Here is a 23,054-nt window from a genome sequence, read left to right as displayed (position 1 = left end):
ACCATTGACTGTACTGGCTAGGGATGATGGGAGTTGTAGTGCAAAACCTTTGGAGAGACAAAGGTTGCAGGCGCCTGTACTAGGCAGTCACACTTGCCGGCCTTTATCATCAAATGCCCCATTACTCACGCCATTTGTTAGTCATTGTCATCACATTCCCAGGGACTTGCATCATGTGCAAGGTGCTTCCATAGCATGCCCAGGTAGTCTGACAGGAAATCCATTCAAATGCCCAGATACACAAGCCATTGCCAGGCGTTGCCGTAAAATGAGCAGGTACTCAAGGCTCGTTGTCAACAAACGTGGTGAGTAACGCTACTGCAACATGCTCATCTGGTAGGGTGACCAGACGTCCCGGTTTTTCCGGGACTGTCCCGGTTTTTGCTGCTCTGTCCCCCTTTCTCAAGATTATGTTCCCATTGGAAACTGCAGTGGTCCCGGTTTTTGGTAGTGTGTCTTCATAGCTGGCAGGCATAGCTCGCAAAGAAGAAATGCTGCATTTTACAAATTAAGATAGTGTTCGTTTGTTAGAAATTGATTATAAAATGTGTTTATTTTAACAGTAACACTGAAACCGCCTCTCCTCCAAACGCTACATAAGTGTAGTGCCTTGACAGTGCCACTTTCAAGAGTTAGTCCTACTTTTATGTTAGTTGCCCTGTCCCGGTTTTTTACTTTTTAAATCTGGTCACCCTATCATCTGGAGAACAGGACAATGCTGTGGGTCCACTACCCCAGTCTGACCGGCTCAGCCCTTGATGCTCCTAAGCCATAGGAATTAAGTATCGCATTTGGGAAATAATAAAAAGAAGCTGAAGGAAGCTGGCATGAAGCAGTGTATAAATCACGAATAATTATCCTGAAATATCAAGAGATTTACCATCTGCTATAGATGTCCATCAAATGCACGGTTACTCACCGTCTTTCCATGGATTGCCATAAGAAAAATAAAAAGAAACAGGTGCTCGTCCCATTTTGAAGAACGAGACCAAAAGGCTGGCTTCTCGTGCCCTTGGAAGGCGTTGCCTCCAAATTCTGGGGCTATCTTCCTCAGGTAGGCTCCCCCTCACACGCTGAGACTCGCTGCACTGCTAGAGGTTCTATTCCAGTGGCCGGCGTTCGCCCTGTTGCCTTGAATTCCCATCAAAGGCCCCAATCCCATCACATGCCCCTTTTCAGCGATTGCCCTGAAATTCCTCTAAAGCCCCTGTACTTACAATGCCCCGCCAGGAAAACCAAAAGTCTATGCCCCTGCTCTACTCATCCCATTGCACTGGACTGCCATCAAATACCCAGGCATTTGCAGCATTACTAGAGATCACCATGAAATGCCCAGGTACTTACACCATGTCATTAAATGCTCAAGTGCCTACCTCATTGCCAGGCATTAATATCAAACCAATAGATACGCATCTTATTGCTAAGCGTTGCCACATTTGCTGCTGCCCATCCCATTGCCAGGGGTTGCCATCAAAAGCCAGTGTGCTGTAGTTATGTTGCTGCTCTGTTTCTGTTTGCTGCTTCTTAGGTGGCACAGTGGGCTGCTGCGGCGGTGCCGCCTCTTGCTGTGAATTGCTCTGCACATGGCACAGCTGCCACAGTTACCTTGCACTACGGATGTTACACTGTGCTGTGTTGTGTTTATCTGGCCTTGCCCTGTGTGATGCTGAGTGCTTATCAGTGCCAGTTCAGCAGCTGAGACATTGTGGGAGTAGGGGGAGAGGGCACCGCATGAACTGTGTCTCCTGCCTGGTGCATACACCTTGAAATGACTGAAAATGGAGTCAAAGCAGGTGCCACATATTGGCATGGACTTAAAGAGGGCCACAATGAGCCCAATACAGAAAAGGTGGAATACTATCTGGGCAGCACTGTTTTCGCGAGCTGTCAAGACAGTGCCACTTATGCAATAGGCCTGACCCACGAACCTTCTGTACATTCTCTGAACTTGTTGAATGGTGTCTCGCCATAAGTGTCCTTGATCAAGGGGCACCCATCCAGCCCATTCTCTCTCGGTGGCCAAAGGCGCGCCTTCCCAATAACTGGATAATTTGGTGTCACCTGCTGCGGGGATCTGTACTGCACCGCTGCCCTTACAAGTGCCCTCCAGCGGCCCAGGTGGCAACTCCTTTCTCTGGCCCTTGCCCATGGTTGCATCAGAAACAAGGCCAGGCGGCATGCATCTGTTCCATAATAGGGTCACGTGCCTACATCATAATATGTGCCTGTGTGACAGAAAGGTGGAGCGCATGACCATAGCCCTGTTCGGGGCTGCTATTCAGGCCCCCAACTCTGTTGACAAGAGGACTCTGCCTGAGGGACATTATGGATGCCAATGAAGCCATCATATTAATGGTCTTATCTCTCTGCTTCTCCCTCAGGAGTCAATACTCAGAAACTAGCCCTTAGCATCATCCCAGCCAATGGAGATGTTCAGCTGGGAGAGCCCAAGTTATATATCTGTAAAGGTAAGTGTCAGCTTTTCTCTGTCCGCTCCCCACTCCCTCCATCTCATATGTCCATCCTCCATATCTGCCCAATCTCTTTCTCTCCTCTCAATCCCTCTATCTCCCTATTAACCCCTGCATCTCTGTCCCTCCTCTTCTGCCTTGTGAGCTTCCCCTGAACTCATCCCTTTGTGTATTCTCTTACTTTCTACCTCTAGTCTCCTCTCTCGCCCACTTTTAAGATACACCTCTCTCTTCCATCACTACCTCTTCTTGCTGTTCTCTCAGATCTCCCGCTCACCCGTCTGAGTGATCAAGTTCCATTGTGAGAGAACAAGTAGTGGAGTTAGTGCGGTGTCTTGTAATTCTCCCAGTCACACATGTAGAACCTGTCTCCATTCTGCAAGTTAGGTTGTTCTATAGGAAATGGTAGAGATGTATCTTTAGGTTTATGGAGGGACAGGAGCTTTCCCATCGCCGTCCCTGAGTTGAACGTTAGTTGGGGGGCCTTGTTCTTCTTGGTAATCCCATGAAATGTCCCACAGCTCCATTATTTCCAGCTCGGGTTCTGCTATAGCAATGGGATCCTTGGGAAGTCTGGCCCGGGTGTCCATAAAAGTGTCCCACATTCACAAAAATTCAATGTGTGAGTTTCCTTGACAAATGGTTTGAGTAGTACATGTGACACATTTGTATAAAAGCATGTGACGCATGGTTTCCAAACTATAAGCTTTAAAGTACACTGAGATGCCAAACAAGTTCATACGCCATCAGTAGGGTTTTTGATGTGATCATACTTATAGCTTATGAAAAAAATCATATCTGATCCTTTAGACTCTTCCACAAGCCCATTAAAAAGTTCCGACTAAGAGTGACTGAATATAGAATGTCAAACTCTGGGTTAAACAAAGGTAGTTATTTTATCCTGTTAAGTCACAAAAATAAATCAAACCACTGAAAAGACACAAGTGGTAATATTTCATGCAGTCTGTCAGAACCACACTGGAGAAATACCGCCTCTCGGGGCAGCATGACAGAGCTTTGTCTGGCCTCACCGCTGTGACTATATTCCTTTTGTGGGCAGAGGCAAGACACAGAAATCCTCCAGCAGATCCACACAGTGCAGAGGGAATTGAGCAGGATCCATCCAGGGGAGATTGTTCTCTCTGGCCATGCAGCCTGTTGGGAGGCGGTCTCTGATGAAGGCGCACAGGCAACAAAGTGTGATCCCTCGAAATATCAGGAGAGTGGCGGCCCCACTCTGCAGGGGGAGGTCCTGGCATTATGGCTAGATGACTCCGTATTATGAAAGCCTACTTTCCTGATCTCGTATTTCCATTTGCAAATAATTGGCATCGGGGGCCTAAGGCGAATGTGCCCAATTGAAGTTGAAGAATATCCAAATCAAGAGAATACAATAGTTTGCATCATGAAAGCCCTGGTTCCTGGGTTTGAGACGGAGCCACCTAGTGTCTCCTAGACATCAATTCTCAGTAGGTCATGGCATGCTCAGAGCTTCCCGCCTCCTGTGTTCTTGAGGGGCACCCGATTCTGGATATCCGGTTCCGATGATGAGTACCTCTTCTCTACAAGCTTCCCTTGTTAGGACACAGAGAAGCGCTTCTCCATCTTATGTATCTTAATTCTGGGGGCCACTAGTTTTATTGAGCTATCACAATTACCCAGCGTGTGTACTACTATTACTTTGATGAATTTTAGTGGTTTCCGAATTAGGGGAATGTTTAGGGTCAGGTACTAGAATTGAGGACCTGGACTATTATCCCACAGAGATTGTTATGCATTATGCCTCTCACATTTTATCCCTATTCTTCTTTTGCTCCCTTGATCCTTTCCAGCATTCTCTCCAATTCCTCATTGCCTCATACTTTCCTTCCTTCCTTCACTCTTCTATTCTATTAAGTTCCTTCACCCCTGACCCCGCTCGCCCTCTCCATCCTATCCTCTGCCTGCTCCAATGCAACTTTCCATCATTTCTCTGATAGTCCTTCACACTAACCCGTCTGGCCTTCAATTCTGTTCTTCAAAATCACTCTTTGTTTCATTCACCACACATCTCCTTCTACCCCTTCCTCCCTGTTATCCCTACTCCCCTCAATCGATTGCTATCCTTCTCTTTTCCACTTCGTCCAACACTCCTGCCTGACCCCTTCTTCAGTCTTTTACTCTTTGCTTTCCTTCTTTCACAAGCCTTCCCCTCTTATAGATCAGTCCGCCTTTCTCACCTTGCATTCATTTCTACCCCCTTCCCATTCTCTTCTTTCTGTGCTTTTTTAAGTCCTTCTTCTTTATTTCCAAATCCCTTTTCTCTATCTTGGTCTTTCTAGTCTCCCCTTCCCTCTCTACTATTTGCAATATCTTCACCTTGAACTTAATCACGTCAATCCATGTTGCATTTCACTTTGCTCCTCCCTCAGTTATTCCTCTTAGTCCTTCACTTCCTTCTCTAAGTTGTCGTCGTTTCTCATTCGTCCAATCTGTTCCTCTACAGCTGTCAGCGGAGAGGCCTCCTTTCAGTGGCTAAAGCCAGATGGAGATTTTGCCACGGAAGATGATGAAGAGTATCAACTGCAGACAATTGATGAAAGCTCCGTTGGGTTAAAAATCATGTTGTTGAAGGAAAATCAGGGCGGTGAGGTCCAATGCCAAGCTGAAACCGAAAACGGGGAGAAGGCCGAGCAGAGCATCCAAATCCGCATGATCCGTAAGAGCATTACTTAGATGTACTGGTACCATTTGATAAAGAGTATCATAAAAAAGTAATCAGGGTTCACTCAGTCAACAGGGCCAAAGTGTGATACAGAAAACTCTGTAGCTAATCTGGAAGCGGGGTGCCTCTGATATGGCAGTTGATCAGAATCGCCGTCAGTCACTGGCTTACTCAGCTTTAGTAGAACCTGACTCTAGAGACACCAACCTAGCCAACAACTACCAATTTTTTTGGAGCCTCTCTCAACTCTTTACTGACATTTGCATCAACCTCATTGACATGATTGATTGAATTTAGTGGGGCACACTAACAGGAATGCGGTAATTCCTCCAGCCGGTAGATTGTACACATGTGATTGGAAGATTCAGACGAAGTATTGCCTTCAGAACGTAGAACCTTGAGAAAGCTGGTGGTGCCACACACAATTCATACAGCGCCAGTAGTCTCAAAATTACGGAATATGTCTGCCGGCCAAAGACTTGGGTTAAGACAGGGATACAGAGGAGGACTGGGAACAGAACAGTGGTAGGGGAAGATGGGAGTGTGATGGGGCTCTGATTAGCAGATTAGTGATTGAAAACCCCATAGGTTACCTGTGGCCTGGCACTTTGCAGGTGAGTCTTACACTGTCAAAGGCAGACTCAATCTGAATCATTCAGAATGGGATTGGGAAATGCAAGAAGTGATAGATGGAAATGCCTGAGCCAAAACTTCATAGCCCAACTTCATGGTCACTAGGAATTACTCGGAGTAACATTCCATCCCGCAATTTCAGACATTGGCACTCATTACAAGTGAGCCGGTCTACTAGCACCTTTTCCGGACCGGCTCACTCCGTAGTTGCCCGTAGGGGCTGTGAACTACTGGCAGGCCTGACCTGACCGTAGTTCAATCCCCTGCTGGCAGATAAATCAATGAAGCACCGGCACCGTTCACAACCGGAATCTTTGGAGCTGTACAAAAATTTGAGGATGGACCTCTCCACCATTTACCTTGAAATTGTTGTACTCAGAGTAAGCAAGGTTAGGTTGTTATTCCAGCCAATCACGTACCCATCATTTTCTGCACGGTTGAGAATGGTGTTACTATCCACATTCAGATGAGTGGGGAAGGAAGCCATTTTGTGCTAGCTTGAGTAGAAATACAAAACAGCAGTAAGTACGAAAATATATTTGTTTACAGATTGGCCAATAGGCGAACCAACTGAAATTCAGTTGGAGTGTAAGTGTGTTTGCAGAACCTGCCTCGTTTGTTGTCTCTTTTGAACATATATGTATCTAGTGACCTGACAGCTGCATCACTCAGACCTCTGTCATTTTGGAGTGGGATAGGTTGCGTCATGCTAATTGTAACTTCCCCAGATGTACCCTTGTTCTCCAACCCAGAATGTCATTGCCTCCTGCACCCATGCCCCCTACTGATGGAGTTCTAATTGCATTTTGCTGACTTTGTAGAGAGACCAGTCATCACTTCGAAAGAGAAACTCTTCCGTGAGCTTGAACAGGGTTCAGATGCTGAGATGCGATGCAGTGCCACTGGGATCCCCATGCCCAAAATCACCTGGCTACGCAACGGCATGGACATCGAACAGCCCGGAGATGGTAAGCAGGGAGCACAAAGTGCTTTACTAAGCACGACCTGTCCAGGGCAGGTCGGCCATCTTTTGGACTCACTGTTGAATTAAATGTATATGTCTGCACGTTGTCCGTTTGCTTATTAGGGCTGTCCATAAGCCATGCAATATTCACTTCTTCCTCATTCTTCAACTTTACTTGCTTCTGTCTTTTGTGTCTGATGTTCTGTAGTAGTCTTCTGATTTGAATTAGTTCGCCATTACTTCATAAAAATGTGTACAATCATTTTAAGGCGCTTTTGAAGGGGATAGTATCCTCCCAGTAAAGAAGCAGTAGGTGAGATGCCTTGTTTTGGGGATTGGTTGCAACCAAACGTTGTATTGGTTTCACCGAAGGCCATACTCCGCAACTGGATTGACACAGCACGTATTCCTCTGCTCCCCTTTCACATTCATTGACACTCCTTAGTCTCACTCTGGCTCCGGCAGGTGGTCTGTTAATCCTGCATGTTCAGCTCTGTTCTGTCCTTGCTATGTCCGTCTCCAGCCCATGATTTATTCATCCTGCATGATCAGCCCTGCTTTGGATCATACTTTGTCTAGAGCGTATGATCTGTTTACAATGCAAACCAGACTGCTGTCCTGGTTTCAATATTTCGGCATCCTGTGGTTGCCTTTTACCTTGGTTGACTTTTATTGAACAGCTCAGCATTGGCCTTTTTATAGTAGGCCGGAACTGTTGGGTGATTTTGTACTGTATCTGATGAACATGGTTCTCTTCTAGTGGATCACGGCCACTGAATAGTCTCAAGCCCGTGGCCTACTAATATTCTAACCTTTCTTTGTGGCCTGCTTATGCGGTATCTCAAGGCACTGCATGGCTTCTTCTCGTGTCTCCAACCAACGGAATGCTGTTACTTGATACACTCTCAGAGCCTGATATTTTGACCCTCCAGCCTGTGGTGTGGTTATACAGTATTTTGATCCTTATTCTTTTCATGTATCTCTAGTCCATGGCTGGTTTTCAATATAGCCCCAGCCTCTGTTTGACAGCAATCAGCCTCCTCAACTTCTAGTCCATCATGTTTCCCCTGCACCATCTGACTCGCTAGATGCCATCTGCCCCTCTCCTCCCGGTTACCCAGTACAGCTGAAGCCCTCCTCTGTGCCCCTCCGTATCCTACCCCCTGCTGTATATCTGTTCTGTTGTTGCCTCTAAAAACGCTCCCTTATGCATCTGTACTGTTGGATACCTCTGTAAAGCGCTCCGTTGTTTATCTGTATTGTTGTATACCGCTGTAAAGCGCTCTGTTGCTTTTCGAAGCTAGGTCCGCACTCAATAAATACAATAATAATAATCAGCGGCATCTTTATACCGTGTGTCCATCTGTGGTAATTTGTAGGTGCTATGCTCTGCAGCCATTGGTAGCGTGCGTCTGCATCTCCTGCCTCTGTTTGAAGATAACAAGCTGTTGCCTCTTTATAGTGTTCATCTCTCCATGGTCTATTAGCTGCCATTTTATTGTGTGTCACGCTTTCTCCTCCTCTTTCTCTTGCAGGTCGTATCTCCATTACTAATGGCAATTTGCGCATTAACAAAGTGCAGGCATCTGATTCCGGGCTCTACAGCTGCAGGGCCAGCATTGAAGCGAGGAATGAGTTTGACGAGATAAACTTCACGCTCTCAGTCACCGGTATGTACATTATTAGCCAAGGTTCCAAGTGTACTGTTGAGCACCTGCCATCTTCCTCCTTAATGAATTGTAATTGTAATGGGTGTTTTGCTAGATCCATCCTCTTCCAGTTGGTGCCCTCTATGAAAGCAGTAATCATGCTCCACTCTACCAATCAGAAAGAGATGCGAGAACATCTCTGGTTTTCCACTACCAAGATGGCTGTCCCTTACAAAGGCCTGGTTATGTGCAGTTTGAGCCATCATCATTTCCAAACTAGTTGCTTGGTAAATGTACAGTGTGCAACCTCATTCCCAAGTAATGTTATGCACCTCTTAATCCAGTTACTGTTGTGGTCAAAGCTGAATGCCCAAGGTAAGTCAATATTGACATCACCCTCAATGTTATTCCACAAACTGAGTGTGAGAGCATTGTCAGTGGATCATTAGTTGTCCTTTTGATACTGCAGTAGGCATGTTCAACAAATGGTTTTCAACAAATGGTTTGCTTTCACAACCGAAGCCACCATCATCCCAACTTTTCTCTTTTCGTTTTGTTTATTAATGTATCTATGTAATGTTCTTTGTACACTATTGTTTTTTTTTTGTTGCAAGGTCATTGGCCAGGAGAAGTGCCTGTTATTAACATTCACCATGTATCTGCCCTAACACTGTCACCCAAGTGACAAGTAATATTACTATAAAAAACGAGAGAGTATACTTTTAAAAGCCTTTTAGGTCAGCCAGCGTGTGGCTCACAAGTGCGCAGAGAAAGGAATGCAGGGTTGCAGATACAGAGCATAAGTGCTGGGGGAGCCCGAAGGCAGTGCGAGGGCAACTGGACATGCAGGAGCCTGGGCCAGAGTTCAGAGGGTAGCCAGGTGAGCAGTGCATGGAGAAGTCCACTGCTTCACATCTTGTTTACAATTGTCTCATTCTGTTACTATATCAAATAAGTACCCATTGAGGTGGGTGTGGTGGGCTTCCAGCCAAAGAGGAGGCTCGGAATGGGGGCATTACCAGACAGTAATCCTGCCGCTCTGAGCCTCGTCAGGGCTGGAGGCTGCCATCATCCGCCGCCGGGTAAGAAGGAAACTGCCCTACCTCTTCCCCCCATTTCTCTTCCCCCCTCCCTTCCACAAATTTTGTTCCCCGTCCCGCCCCACTTACCTTCTCCATTTTCGGGAGCAGTCACGCCAGGTACACTTCTGTCCCTGAAGTGTCCGCTTTCAATCTGCGACATGCCACCATGCAAAGGGAAAAGGGACTACGGGAGAAGTGACTACGAGTAGTCCCTCCTCCCGTTGCATGGCAGCCATCTTATTTGTTTACTTTTTTAATGGTTTTCAATGGCCGCCATTGAAAGGGAGAACAGACTTCATTTTCCCTTCCACAGTGGCCATTCTTTTTTCTTTATTCAGTTGCGAAACGTCGGAGCGTCTTGCAACTGAAGAAAGAACCTTTTCTAATAGCAATAAGGCCCTCACTGTGGGCCTGGGAGGGGGTCTTCATTAAGGGGTCATTACATGACACGGTAATGCTCCTCTGGCTCGGGTCTTATTGCTTAAGGTAAATCATATATTACATTGAACAAACTATGCATGAACCAACATGTTTCAACAATCTCGTGGCATTTATGTGCATTCATGAAGTAGTGCCAAGCCAACTGTTAACCCTGGCATATCTTCAATACCTTATATCTTTGGAGTGAATACTGTAGTCTGTTCAAGAGTTCTTTTGGTACACAAGGGTCAGTAGTGCAAGGCCTGAAGGATTGGGTGCAGCCATTTTTGTGGGGGTGAGTGGGCGAGAGATGCAGGGGTGGACTGGCCTATAGGGAACTCTGGAGATTTCCCAGTGGGCCTTTACACCCTGGGCCTCTTTTGTGTGGTATTTCTAAATGTTCTCATAGGAAAAGCATTGGGCTTGCTGAAAATGTGTGAGATGGGGCCACTTAGGACATTATTTCCAGGGCCTCTTTTGGTTCCCTGTCATTATTTGAAGGGGCCTCTTTTAGTTCCCAGTCCACCCCCGGAGAGATGGGCTGGAAGTAGCCAAGCACTTAGGGTTCAGCGGAGTGGCTGAGCAAACTCCAAACACCTGATGTGTCCTTGGCATTTCACAAGCCTACAACTGTACATTTGTTTTAGTTGTATTCCTTATAGCATGAACGTAGCTCGAGGGCAGTGGAGTGCTTTACAATCCGATGGTGCCAGCTTTGGCTTGGCATTTGATACCTTAGTGATGCACAGTTAGGGGAGAGAGAGAGGGTTTTTTATTAGTTTTGCAGGCATTGTTGGAAGAGCCACATTTGTTGTGTTTTTAGTGTTTTGCCTATCTGGAAATAGGCGAGAAAGTGATGACACAGTAAATGCAAGTTTGCGGTAGGAGCATAAACCATTTCCATAAATCCCCTACCCTACCACCAGGCATGAAACAAAATGCACAATAATTTAATTAGTGTGCATTTCTAAATCATTTTGAACAATATCATTTACAAAAGGGAACATAGATAAATAGAATTTAAAGCAGAATTTTTAAGAAACAACTCCCACTTACAAAAAAAGACCAAACATATCTATTCTAAAATGATATAATACAAAAATGAACAAACCACAAAAAATGCACAAAAATACACCAAAAGGCTTGTCTTGAAAGGATAGCTCAGGGGCAACGTGCTCGCCTTCGAAGGAAGACGACGCAGAGCAATCCACGGGTCCGCACTTAGAAACCTCTGGGTATTAAACACTTATAAATAACCAATCATATCACATCCATTTACATCTAATAAGAAATGACAAATTGTATGTTGCAATTTTTGGCCAAAAATAAACTATTCCACAGCTACCAAAGAAATGTAGATATAACAAAAGAGAAATCCACGAAAACCTCACTGCAATGAAGAAATGTGGTCAATATCACATTTTACAAAACGGAGATGATTTTGGGGCAAAATACATCTGTATCAAATTCGTCCTGGTGGTACCCCAGACAGATGCATGAGTGGGACCCACGTTTTATTGTGGGAACAACAATGACCCCAAAAGACAGATTCCAGTATGAGGAGGAACACAGACCCAGGAAATAAGCCGGGGCGGGGCAATGTGACCGGGATGACTAGGTGTATGGACAGAGACGGGGGCTTGGTGAGGTGGAGCACAGGCAGGGTGCATACCCGATGGGGGATACACATGGGGAGCAGAAAGAAAGAAGGAGACATGGAGAGGCAGAACAGGGCAGGGATGAGCACAAAGTCCACCCGCGACCTATGCGTGTAGGCATGCAATCCCTAACACTCACATGGAGGGCCTATATTGTGCCCAGGAACAAGTAATGCATAAGTATGTCCTGTAGGAGACAGAAATGCAACACTACGTGGTGTATGAATTCTGCCACAGCGCACACGTCTTTACTTATATATCCGAGGTCAAGTGAGAAGCAGACAGTCTCACAGGGTGGCCTGCTTGGTACCCCGTCACGCGGCCGGAACCTATAACGTGGAGTGTGGTAGGACTTCAATCCTACGCTAGGACAGAGAGATTCTGCAATGAGGGCAGCCACCCGCACAGCTGAGTAAGACAGGATTCTCTACAGATTTAGTTTTGGGGTGCAGAAGACCCCTTGAAAATGTGTGCTATTTAGGTCATCACAGAAATATATTTGGGCAACACCACTCCGATGTCATCCTCAGTGACCTACAAACATGTTGTTACTTTTTGGAAGTGCTCAGGATACCTGTGCACATGTTGTTTTAAGCTTATAAAACTGTCTGTTGCTGCTAGACATTTGAGTAAATGATACCTTCAGGATCAGGACATTCATCGGTTCATACGCTGCGTGTATTTTTAAGTGTGTGCTTTGTCTCTGTGTCTCTGTGTGTGTTTGAGGATGGCAGGCCCATGCCCAGCCGTCGTATGCTGGAGGGCAGCGCGGACTCCCTCCGGATGTTACTGTTCCTTCACAGTCTGAAAAATTGACACCGCCATTCAATTTGTGTATTTCCCCAGTTCCCGCAAGCGCCCACTTCAAAAACAATTCAACAAGTGTGATGGGAGGAGCCAACAGCACTGCCTCCCTTATCTGCCTGGTCATGGGACACCCCAAGCCGCAAATCACGTGGAGCAGGTGAGCAAAATCTGATTTTCCTGAGACTACCTCCAAATCTGATGCCCGATCCTACACCTAATGAAAGTGAATCACAGGGCACTGCTGATTCCCACTATGAGAGATGAGGATTAACAACACTACAGACTTAAGGAGTCAGACTCTCTCAGTCCACTTGAAAGCCTGAGAGAAGATTGTGCTAGGTGCAAAAGTGCAGAAGCCCTCTGGGGTCCTCTAATATTGCTGCAACAAATCACCTCTATTTAGACTGGAAGGAGAACTCTTCAAGCCTCTGGCAGCTCTTTTAAGAGACACCTGCAGCATTCCACTGTAGAAAGATATGAATAAGAACATACCAGACCATATGGGAATCCAAAGGACACTCCATAAGGAGGTGTATTGGAGCTTCTCCGAAGCATCATAATCCTCAGGTGTTCTAATGGGAGAAGAAGCCATATGGTCTTGTAATAGAAAGACTTTTCAGCACATAACTATCTCAGGGGAAGTCCTTGTGCAAATTTTGAGAGACATCATCTGTATAAAGAGAGCCTGATCTTACGAAGAGCCACTTGTTTCTGCTGAAGAGAGATTCATTTTTTTAATTATTTATTGGTTTTTTTATATAGTGCGTATACACAGGTGAAGTGCTTCATGGCTTGTTATCAATCCTTTCAGGGCCGGGAAACCTGTACGGGCTACCGAAGGAAAATACACATTTAACTCTGATGCAAGTGAACTGAAGATTGAGAGCGTGGACGATGCTGATAAAGGAGAGTACACCTGCACCGCCCGCAACAAGCTCGGCCAGGCTCTGGCCAACATCAGCCTCGAGGTTCTAGGTAAGAGCCCCTGTCCAAGTCTCAGCTCCTACGTCTCCCAGGGACGTCTTCCGGCGGCCGCTCCTCGGAGACTTCTCGGACATTGAACCCTTTCCCAGCTCTATGCATGGTGTTAACCTGCCAGGACACTTTATTATAGCATCACGTCTGCCCATCGTGCTAATGAGGGAGGGTCTTGAGGTCCATTGAGTCCCTCGCTGACTTCATAGTGAAACAGAGATGATTGAGTCTGTCGCTTATCACGACCTACAGTGTAAACATGTGATCAATATGCTGCTCGGAATCTACTCCCCTAACTTTGTGTCCATCCTTTCCTCCACTATGTGGTGTGACAATACAATATGGTGATGCAAGGGCGTATAACTGTCCTATTGTCTACCTTGTAAATGTATTTTCTCCACGTTCAGTTGTATCACAGAGGCATAAGGGAGTCATCAAGTCTGTCCTGTTACCCTCCATGGAGATTAAAGGCTCCATGAACAACTGGATAATTGATTATGCCCCCTTCACTGCATAGCATAACATAGAGGCAAACTTGGGTTCAGAGTCCCCCGATCCTGTTCCTTTTAATGAAACGCATAACAGAGACAGGAGGAGATGATGCTCCTTCGAGTCTATTCCCTTCATTGCATGGCTTATGCCAGAGTGAATAATGACACCTGACCCATTCATTGTCTAACCTCCACTGCTTATTGTAACAGAGAGCCATCAATTGACGCGTCTTTTGATTCTGCCTGCTTCACCGAATGCCTGTAAAATAGAACAGAAAGGATACTGTAGCGATGTGCCAGCTGTACATTACGCAATGCCTAGCTGTCAGTGGGATGGCTGTCAGTGGAATGTGATGGTGTCAGTGGAATGGGGGTGCTGTTCTAAGGATGATGTTCTGTGGGGACAGTTAGCGTGACCTGATTTGGTGGGTGGATGGGCAGTGTTTCTTCCTGTACTACACTTGGACATACATGTACAACTGGGCACAATAAACCCTGCATATAACTTACCTGGTTTCTGTCTGATGGAAGAACTCCAATCTTGGTTACTTCAGATAACCATCTAACCTGTTTGTCCACACTTTCTCGTTAGTATAATCTGCTTTCTCTCTGATGATTACTTAGATCCTCTCGGGTTTATGTTTACCCCACTCTTCTCTCCTGGGGTCACTTGGTCTCTCCTCTCGTAATTGTAATGAGTTATTTATAACGCACTTAATACCCAGAGGTTTCTAAGCGCGGACCCGAGGATCGAACCTGTGTTCCTCGCCCCGTTTTGCATTCAAGACAAGCACTTTGCTCCTGAGCTATCCTCCCGAGACAAGCATTCAGCATTTTGTGACCCCAAGAGAAAGTTCCCTGTACTCTTGCTAGACCTGCAATGTGTTAGGCTGACCTCTTAACCAATGTCTCTGTCTCTGCAGACGTACAGCCTATTGTCCAACCCAAAGGTATGGGTGCAGGCGGCATTGTGGGCATTGTGATGGTCATCTTCCTCGTGGTGCTTCTGATTGTCGACGTGTCCTGCTACTACACCAATAAGTGCGGCGTCTTGATGTGCCTTGCGGTGAATCTGCTGGGCAAGCACCCGTACGGCGGCAAAGGACATATTCTGGATGACAGGTGAGGCAGAACAATACACAATATACTAACACAAAGAAAAGGGGGGAATTATCCCATAAGCAGTGAAGAAAGGGATTAAGAACTAGACTAAAACAAGAGGGTCCGCACTGCTGTGGGTTTAATTAATAATTAGTTCGAGTAACAAGTTATTTTTCAGGATGTACTACAAGGGTATCACTCACATTTTTAGGCTGTAGCAGACTCTGAAAGTCGTAGGACATAGAATAATTTTACTCCTGCCAACTCTTTTGAGAACAACTTGCGCAGTGGCCCAATATAAGCCATAAATAAGGATATTGGCTGGGATCTAGGCCACCATACAGTTGGCAGTTTGTTGTCCAGTTTCTTTTAGAATTCTCTTTTGTCTACTTTGTTCAAAAGTTTGAAGAAAAACCTATATTTAAGTTTTTGTGTTTGGTGTCTCTTGACTATTAACCTTCCAACCATCGGACAAATGCATTTATATGTTTGTTATATTGCTTTATGTTTAGTTGTTTATGTATTGTTTACACAACTATTTCTTTGTTAAATAAATATTTGTTATGGTTTTTCAATCATCAGTCTACCCTGTTTGCTTTCAGAGTCTGCTACAGCCTAAAAATGTGAGTGATACCCTTGTAGTACACCCTGACAAATAACTTGTTACTCGAACTAATTATAAATTAAACCCACAGCAGTGCGGACCCTCTTGTTTTAGTCTAGAACAATACACAATGGCAGAGAAATGATGATAGACTGCTCCGTTTGCAGCCATTAGCGAGGCCCCCACGTGCAACAGTGAATCCCGGTGATGGTACATTGGTAAGAAGGAATCTCATATGGAGGCATGTCCATGGAATTTGAATGGGGGTTACAACAATCAACTTATTATGCCTAGCAACTGTTTTTTGTTGTTGCTTGTAGAGAGTGTCGCATATGTGAGGAACACGGAGGTTAAAGCCCCACCTCCGATAAGTGTAACGAGTGTTTAGTCCTCACCAAGAAGCTGCGCCACAGATCAAGTTTGATTTCAAACTATTTATTTTATTCAAATATTTCTACTCCCTCAGGAGAGGCCCTCTGATTGATGACATCTAGTCCCTCGTGTCACGTCGGCTCTCCGGAGAGCCATAGCAAGACGAGGGACTAGATGCTTGATAGGTGGGATTAACCCGTAAAATTCGCAGCAAATAACAGGAGAAAGAGCAACATACACATATGTAATGCAAAGGTTTGTTAAAAGAAATGCCCTGATTTGTAAAAGGCACTAGGCGTGCCGAAACATGTGTCATCAATCAGAGGGCCTCTCCTTAGTGAATAGTAATATTTGAATAAAATGAATAGTTTGAAATCAAACTTGGTCTGTGGCGCAGCTTCTTGGTGAGGACTAAACACTCGTTATGTCCATGGAGATGCCTCCTTGCTCTGGCCCCCTAGGAATACACAATTGTCCATCATTTCTGGACGAAATTGCTGTTTAGATATGCACATAACACGAAAATAACACATATGTGCAGTGCAGTATAGCACACAGCCGCTGAGAAGTGCATAATAGCCACAGGTGACAAGGAATACCGGTTGTGTGGGGGATTAGAAAAGGCCAGAAAGGTATAGGTGAGGCCTTCTCAAATGTTAGCGTGGTTAACATCAGTCGCCACTAGTTCTGGGGTCTCCCAGGTCGCTTGCTCTTCATTTCATGTTCAGATGATGCATCTTTTGTCAACCTTTCCAAGTGATTTTCCCCATCTCTTCACTCTGCTGCCCTTTTTTCTCCCTGCCCCCATTCAGTGCTATTTATTGTCGTTTTGCTGATTAGTGGATGGATCGGCACACTCTAGAGAAAACGATTTGGTGGCGATTTAATGCCTGGTGCTTTAATTTTCCAAATCGGTCTTGTGCAAGACCTATAAGCAAGTGAAACCAGGGATTGGGATTTTTCTGGCTGATTCTCATTGCAGATCTCGGTGTGGTATATAGCTTAGAACTGTTCTACACATACACTTAAGTGTATTATGATAGCAACTAGTTTACACCGTCTTCAGGCCTCAACTGGGAGCCAATGGAGAATTCTCAGAATGGGTGATCATGACTTTGGGCTCTTGAGATGATCTGCAAGTGGCAGGTGTGTGACTAACAGTCTGAGACCACCAGGAACCTAGAAGTTGTAATGTACAACCGGCCTATAATGGCTCAACCTATCATTCATAGATGGGATTGCTCAGGATATTGCCCATTATGTCCAGCCGCACATGCGTAGTGAACCTTTGAATCCATTTGGTACACTTATGAGCACACAGTGTTTTTAGCCCAGTCTTAAGTAATTCAGACTTTATTTTTAGCCAACAACTATCTTTTTGGCGATCTATTCTACACTCACAAGATGAGTGTTGAGATGGGATGGTAACAAGATTATAGAAGAGGATCAAGTGTAGTTTTGTTAAAAGTAGGTATCCGCCATTTTTGATTAGTTGAGTCAACTACAATGCTCTAGAACAGGAAAGAATTTGCAATGCCAGGAATGAATGAGCTGAACTATGAGGCATACATTTAATGAGAGTGGTGCGACTCGAGTGGCTGGGATCATTACATCTTGTCTATATCAACTGCTGACACTACCATGATCTTCAACATTTGGGGCTCACACATGGCAGAGTGTGAAGTGCTTTCCCAAGATCTTAGTATCGAAAAGGGCATGATGTTTTTTTTAGTTACGTGCTCCTTTGTTGCAGGTGTTCATTGACTATCTGTGAATTATTTTGTTGTAAAACCTTTGCCATGCAAAACATTTATTTTCTGGATGAAATATTTATTTGGTGGAGTTGTCGGTTCTGGGAGGGGGGCTGTCTTTGACTTGTAGATCTTATTCACTGCAAGCCTTTGTTTCTTCTCTGTTTGCTGTTGTGCTGTTGGTTTTACCTACTTCCGTTATAGACTTTCCTTTGATTGAGAATTGTTTTTTTCCCAAAAATACAAACGTTTTTTAAGTACCTGTGTGTTCCTGTGTGCTCTGACCCAGAGAAAGCAACAGGAAGTGCAGTGGTTCTCACTTCTCTATTTTCTTCCTAGGAAAACGTCTGAAAAGTCAGCGAGGTGCGCAGTGGTCAACGTCTCCGGTATTGAAGCCTGATGTCTACTGTGGAGATTGAGAGGACAGTCAGCCTCCAAACTTCACATGGGCAGATGTTCTGCATAAACTGTTGTGTGCCAATGGGGCTGGAGGGAATTCATCGCTATTCCTTTGCCAGCGACTGTGGCAGTTGAAATGTGCACATGGTCTGGCCTGCCGGCCATTTTGCATACAAGGTTCCTGACTAATGGAGTTGGACATTTTGTATACAAGGCTTCTTGCTTTTGGAAATGGCCATGCTGTATCCGGAGCTCTCGTGCCTGTTGAAGTTATCCGTCCTCTATGCAAGACTGCTGGCCATTGAGGACAGCCTTTGTACCGGGTTCCTGCTCAACATTGTCACCCATTCAATATACAAGGACCCCCTCTCATGGAGCAATCAATCCATAGAGTGCTCTCAGCCGAACAACCTTTTATCGAAGTCTTATTGATGTCAGCCATCATCTTTTCGAGATTCCTGGAGGTTTGAATTGTCCATGCAGCATGCACAGTTTCTGGCTAACAGAGACAGACACTCCACACAAACGGACTCTGATCATTGGAGAGAACCAGTGGATGCCGAGGCCTCTGTAGATCCACCAATCACACTTGTGTGAAGAAATGTATTTCTAATTACCCCCTGCCGAGCGGGTTCTCTGTCTATTTGCTGGGATGTGGTGGGGGTAGTCCTCAGAATTTGTATTAACCATAGGATGATTCAGGGATGTTTCTATGTGTAATGGTTTCGGAAATAGAGACTGGCTTTGGCAGTCTAATGCCCCTTTTCAGATGATACATCATCAGGCAATATGTCCAAGATAAACCAGGGGGTATTGGGACTTTCCTGAAGTTGTATATGAAGCATGGGACTGCTTGACATTGGACATTTGAAGGTTACTTAGTGGTAACTGCGTCCAAGAATCCTGGCAGAGTTGGTAACTGAGCTCGTGAAAGCAAGGGTTACTGGGGGTTTCATACAAGAAGACTGGTACTGCTCAATACTGAGCAATGATATCTGTGGTTATCAATCTTTATTGTTTCAGGTGTCCTCCTGGGCCCGATTGCGGAAGCTTTGCACCAGTTTAAGTGCAATTGTACACAATATTTGCACTAGGGCAACAATGGGCCTCATTACAAGTTTGCCGGTCCGGTAACAACGGTGCCGGTAAGATACCGGCACTGTTGTTACAGGACCGGCAAACTACAAGTCTGCGAGCCGGTGCCTTTCTGCCCACTAGGTCTGACCTGGCGGGTGGACCAGCACCCGTTCGCAGACATTGACGGATGTACCGGCACCATTTGTTAATTGTGCCAGTGCATCCGTCCTCCCCATTCCCATTGAGTCCAATGGGACCAATGGGACTCAATGGGAATGGGGAGTAATTGTCACCGGCACCCGGCAATGGGGAATTACCGGGTCTGCCAGGGCTGTAATGCCCCAGTGAGTCCCCATTGCCGGGTGCCGATAAAAACATGACCCTGGTGGCAGCTGTGCCGGTTCCAGGGTCGTAATGAGGTCCAATGTATTGAGAGCATATGTGTTTTGCACTTAGGCAGTTTTTGCTCTCGTTCTTATAGCGTGAAAAATTGGCACTTACACCAGTCCTACATTTCTGTAGTATGGCCCCCTGGTATCCTTAGACAGGGTCTGTTTGTAAAACACTTCTAAATGTACTTTCATTTTTCAGGTCAATCGTGGTCTGTGGGTTAATATGCCTGTCAGGCCTTCTTTACAGAAACAGAGATTTCTTATAGTATGTTAAAATCTGTACAATAAGCTCCACATTCGGTGGTCAGATCTCTATCTGGCACAAAGCACACCAAATTCTTGCACAATGTAAATGTAATCATAATCACTTAAGCACAACATGGGCTTATAGACACATGATATAACAATAATACATGAAATCGGATTCTCACCCACATAACCCCTAGAACAAAGAGGTCTACTGGCTCCTGTGACTTCCACTTCAAGGCCACCACCACACCGGATCTGTGCACAAGGTGCACGTGTTGGGCTCCTTCTGAGGCATGCTCCCACACTCGGACTGGGTCACCACATTCCCTCAGCAGCCTGCTTCCTCTGACCAGAAGGTTGTGCATTTTGCACAATGACAAAAAAACTCGAACTTGTAACCAACAGCTAGCTTTGCATTGTAAATATTGACAATGATAGCCCTGATATGTTTGATCTTTTGATATGTGGGCATGATGGTAACATTGCTCAGTGGAGCAACGTGCCTGCAGCTGAGGAGACATCTGTCAAGCTGAAAGTCACAGAACGTTTAAGCTGCTCATCCTTCCTACTTTGGTAAAGCTGCCTTCAGAACAAATAATATTAGAATGTATGTCTTCATGAACTACATTTCTGAATGAGCGCCATTCAAGCGCTTTCCATGTATGCTAAAGATCAATTACGCCTGTGATTTTCTCTCGCTCTAAACAGCAAGGCCATTCTCCCTTAACCATTTTAAGCTTATTTACAAAGCATTCTGATTAAAAATAAAGTGACCTTTGACTTTTGCTGTAAAAAGATTTACTGTATGAAATGTATCATATGTTACCTGATATCACGTGACAAATAAACGCCATTTTGTTATAGATTTGTTGTGGTTGTTTTATTATTTGGATGACGGATACACCATCATTTCCTTCGGGGCACCAACTGCCATAACCCTACATCAAGCTGGGTGTCAAACCATTGACTCTGCCTCCTTCCCTGTGTGTCTTCCTCAAACGCCGCCCTATAGTTTAGCATGCAGCACCCAGCAATCAGTAGAACTTCTCAACCTGATTACCTCTACTTCCTCTGATCTGATTTTTCCTGAAGAAAATTGGCTTACTGTTTTTCTGGATCCGATATAAGGAGTGATTTAATACAAACATCTAAATTGTATACATAAAATGTTACAGTTCCACGAGGTGGAGTGGACAAGAGGAAAAAGCAGAGCACACTCGCCTTTACTCTTCCATTTTCCACTCTGTCTTTGGAAAAGTAAATGCTCCCTTCAAATATGCTTTGTAGGCAGTGTTTAATAATGGTTTCCTATGGAATCGCCTGGCCTTGACCAGGTGCAAAGACGAGGCAGATTCCATAGGAATCCATTCTAGGTAACCAGTTTGTAAATTGATTTATCCAATGAACAGATCATACGCTTGATTTGATCTTTATTTCTGAGGTTCAAAGAGATGTACCTAACATTTTCACTTTCTACTGATTACTGCACGGTCTCCTTCCCTCTCTCTACTACCGGTGGGTTGCCTCTACCCGCCACTGGAAAAGGCCTTGTTCCCTGACATCATATTTTCTTGCAAAGGGGAGACCTAGGATCAAAACCTTGTTGTGGCCTACCAAGACTTCTATATTTGGTATTCAGATATTCTCAATTTTATTGTTCCTCGACAAAGCATTAGAAAACATTAAAGAAAAACACTCATGAGAATTGTTAAATGATTCATGCAAGGGCAAGCTATCCAAAAAAAGTAAAACTTTCACTTAGAAGAAAAATGTCAGATGAAGTATGATGAACATTATAAGACCTTGTATTATAAGACAATTATTATATGTATTATGAGACAACGTAGCCAATATAAACAGGGTATCCTAATCGCTAAGCAAATCCTGCACGGCCGATCATATCTCTAACTGCACTTAGAAGACGCTAGCCATAGTGCTCTTCATGCCAGAAGCCTTTGCCATCAGCATCTATTCTTCCACGTAGATTTGTATACATTAAGCCTAGTCCAATATGTTCGGCTACAAATTGAACTCCACCTCGAATTTTTTTATCCTTTAGAGAGAAGCAGATTTTCTCGAACTTTGTGTGCCTCCTAGCGTCAAGACGCCCTTGGTTGAAAGTGCGCTACACAAATTCAGTTAACATAACATAACACATATTTCATATGAACTGTAGTAAGGAGCATATGAGTTTCACAGATCACACATTATGCTATTCTCCTGAAATCTCACTTGAAAGTCTGGACTGACTTTGATGTCAGGTTTCAGCTGTAATTAATGTGCATGAACTGTAGAAAGAGGCGCATGAGTTTTACGATTCGTACATTACGTGATTTAAATCTCCTGAAAACTCACATTATAGTCAAGGCTGACTTTGATGTCAGGCTTCTGGAAATTTCAATTTCGTAATGTACAGACTGTAAAACTCTTGCAGCTCTTTGTACAGTTTGTGCTCATTAATTCAAGTACGAATTGTATGATATGATATGAGAGGTTATTTATAACGCGCTTAATACCCAGATGTTTCTAAGCGCAAACCCAGGGATCGAACCTGTGTTGCTCCGTGTCGTCATGCTTCCAAGGCGAGCATGTTGCCCCTGAGCTAGCCTCCCGAGACTTGTAAAAGGTATATACCATGTTTGTTTGTTCTGAAAACACACATCAAAATAAAATGTCACTTTAATGTGAGCTTTCATATATATAAGGAAAACACTGCGTATGACCCACAATCTTATTACACACACTCCTACAACACATGCTCTTTTGACACATGTTCCTACACCACACGCTCCAATGACACACACTACTATGACATGCGCTCCTACAACCCACTCTCTTACTACACACTCACTACGACATGCGCTCCTACGACACATGCACCTATGACATGGGGTCCTAATGCACATGGTCTTATGACACACTGTTCTCTTGCACAAGCTCCTACGACACACACACTCCTACGACACATGCTCATATAACATGCACTCCTATGACACACATTCTGAAGACACACGCTCCAACGACATGCACTACTATGACACATGCACCTATGACACACACACCTACGACACACTCTCTTAAGATATGCACACCTATGACACACATACCTACAACACATGCTCCTAAAACACACACTCCTACAACAAATGGTCTAATGACACATGATATTAAGACCCCCAAACCTATGACACGTGCATCTACGGCACACACACACACCTACGACACAGACACCCATGACATGGGTACTTACGACTC

At 44.9% G+C, this 23,054-nt stretch overlaps 1 protein-coding gene across 1 annotated transcript in view; it reads left to right on the top strand.

The window, feature by feature from the left end:
* The window catches only part of LOC138450587 (neural cell adhesion molecule 1-like), a 34,288-nt gene extending 13,626 nt beyond the window's left edge, over positions 1–20,662 (top strand). Inside the window, exons 2-9 of the mRNA XM_069604846.1 lie at positions 2,382–2,468; positions 4,957–5,169; positions 6,630–6,776; positions 8,308–8,442; positions 12,428–12,545; positions 13,200–13,363; positions 14,778–14,976; positions 18,022–20,662. Of these exons, the coding sequence (XP_069460947.1) occupies positions 2,382–2,468; positions 4,957–5,169; positions 6,630–6,776; positions 8,308–8,442; positions 12,428–12,545; positions 13,200–13,363; positions 14,778–14,976; positions 18,022–18,082 (1,124 nt within the window). The 3' untranslated portion in view covers positions 18,083–20,662. The remainder of the gene's footprint in view (positions 1–2,381; positions 2,469–4,956; positions 5,170–6,629; positions 6,777–8,307; positions 8,443–12,427; positions 12,546–13,199; positions 13,364–14,777; positions 14,977–18,021) is intronic.
* The last annotated feature ends 2,392 nt before the right edge of the window (positions 20,663–23,054 follow it).

Source organism: Ambystoma mexicanum, chromosome 1p (assembly GCF_040938575.1).
Source record: "Ambystoma mexicanum isolate Mex_15411 chromosome 1p, UKY_AmexF1_1, whole genome shotgun sequence".
NCBI classification, from domain to species: Eukaryota; Metazoa; Chordata; class Amphibia; order Caudata; family Ambystomatidae; genus Ambystoma; species Ambystoma mexicanum.
This window is presented reverse-complemented; position numbering and strand designations above follow the sequence as displayed.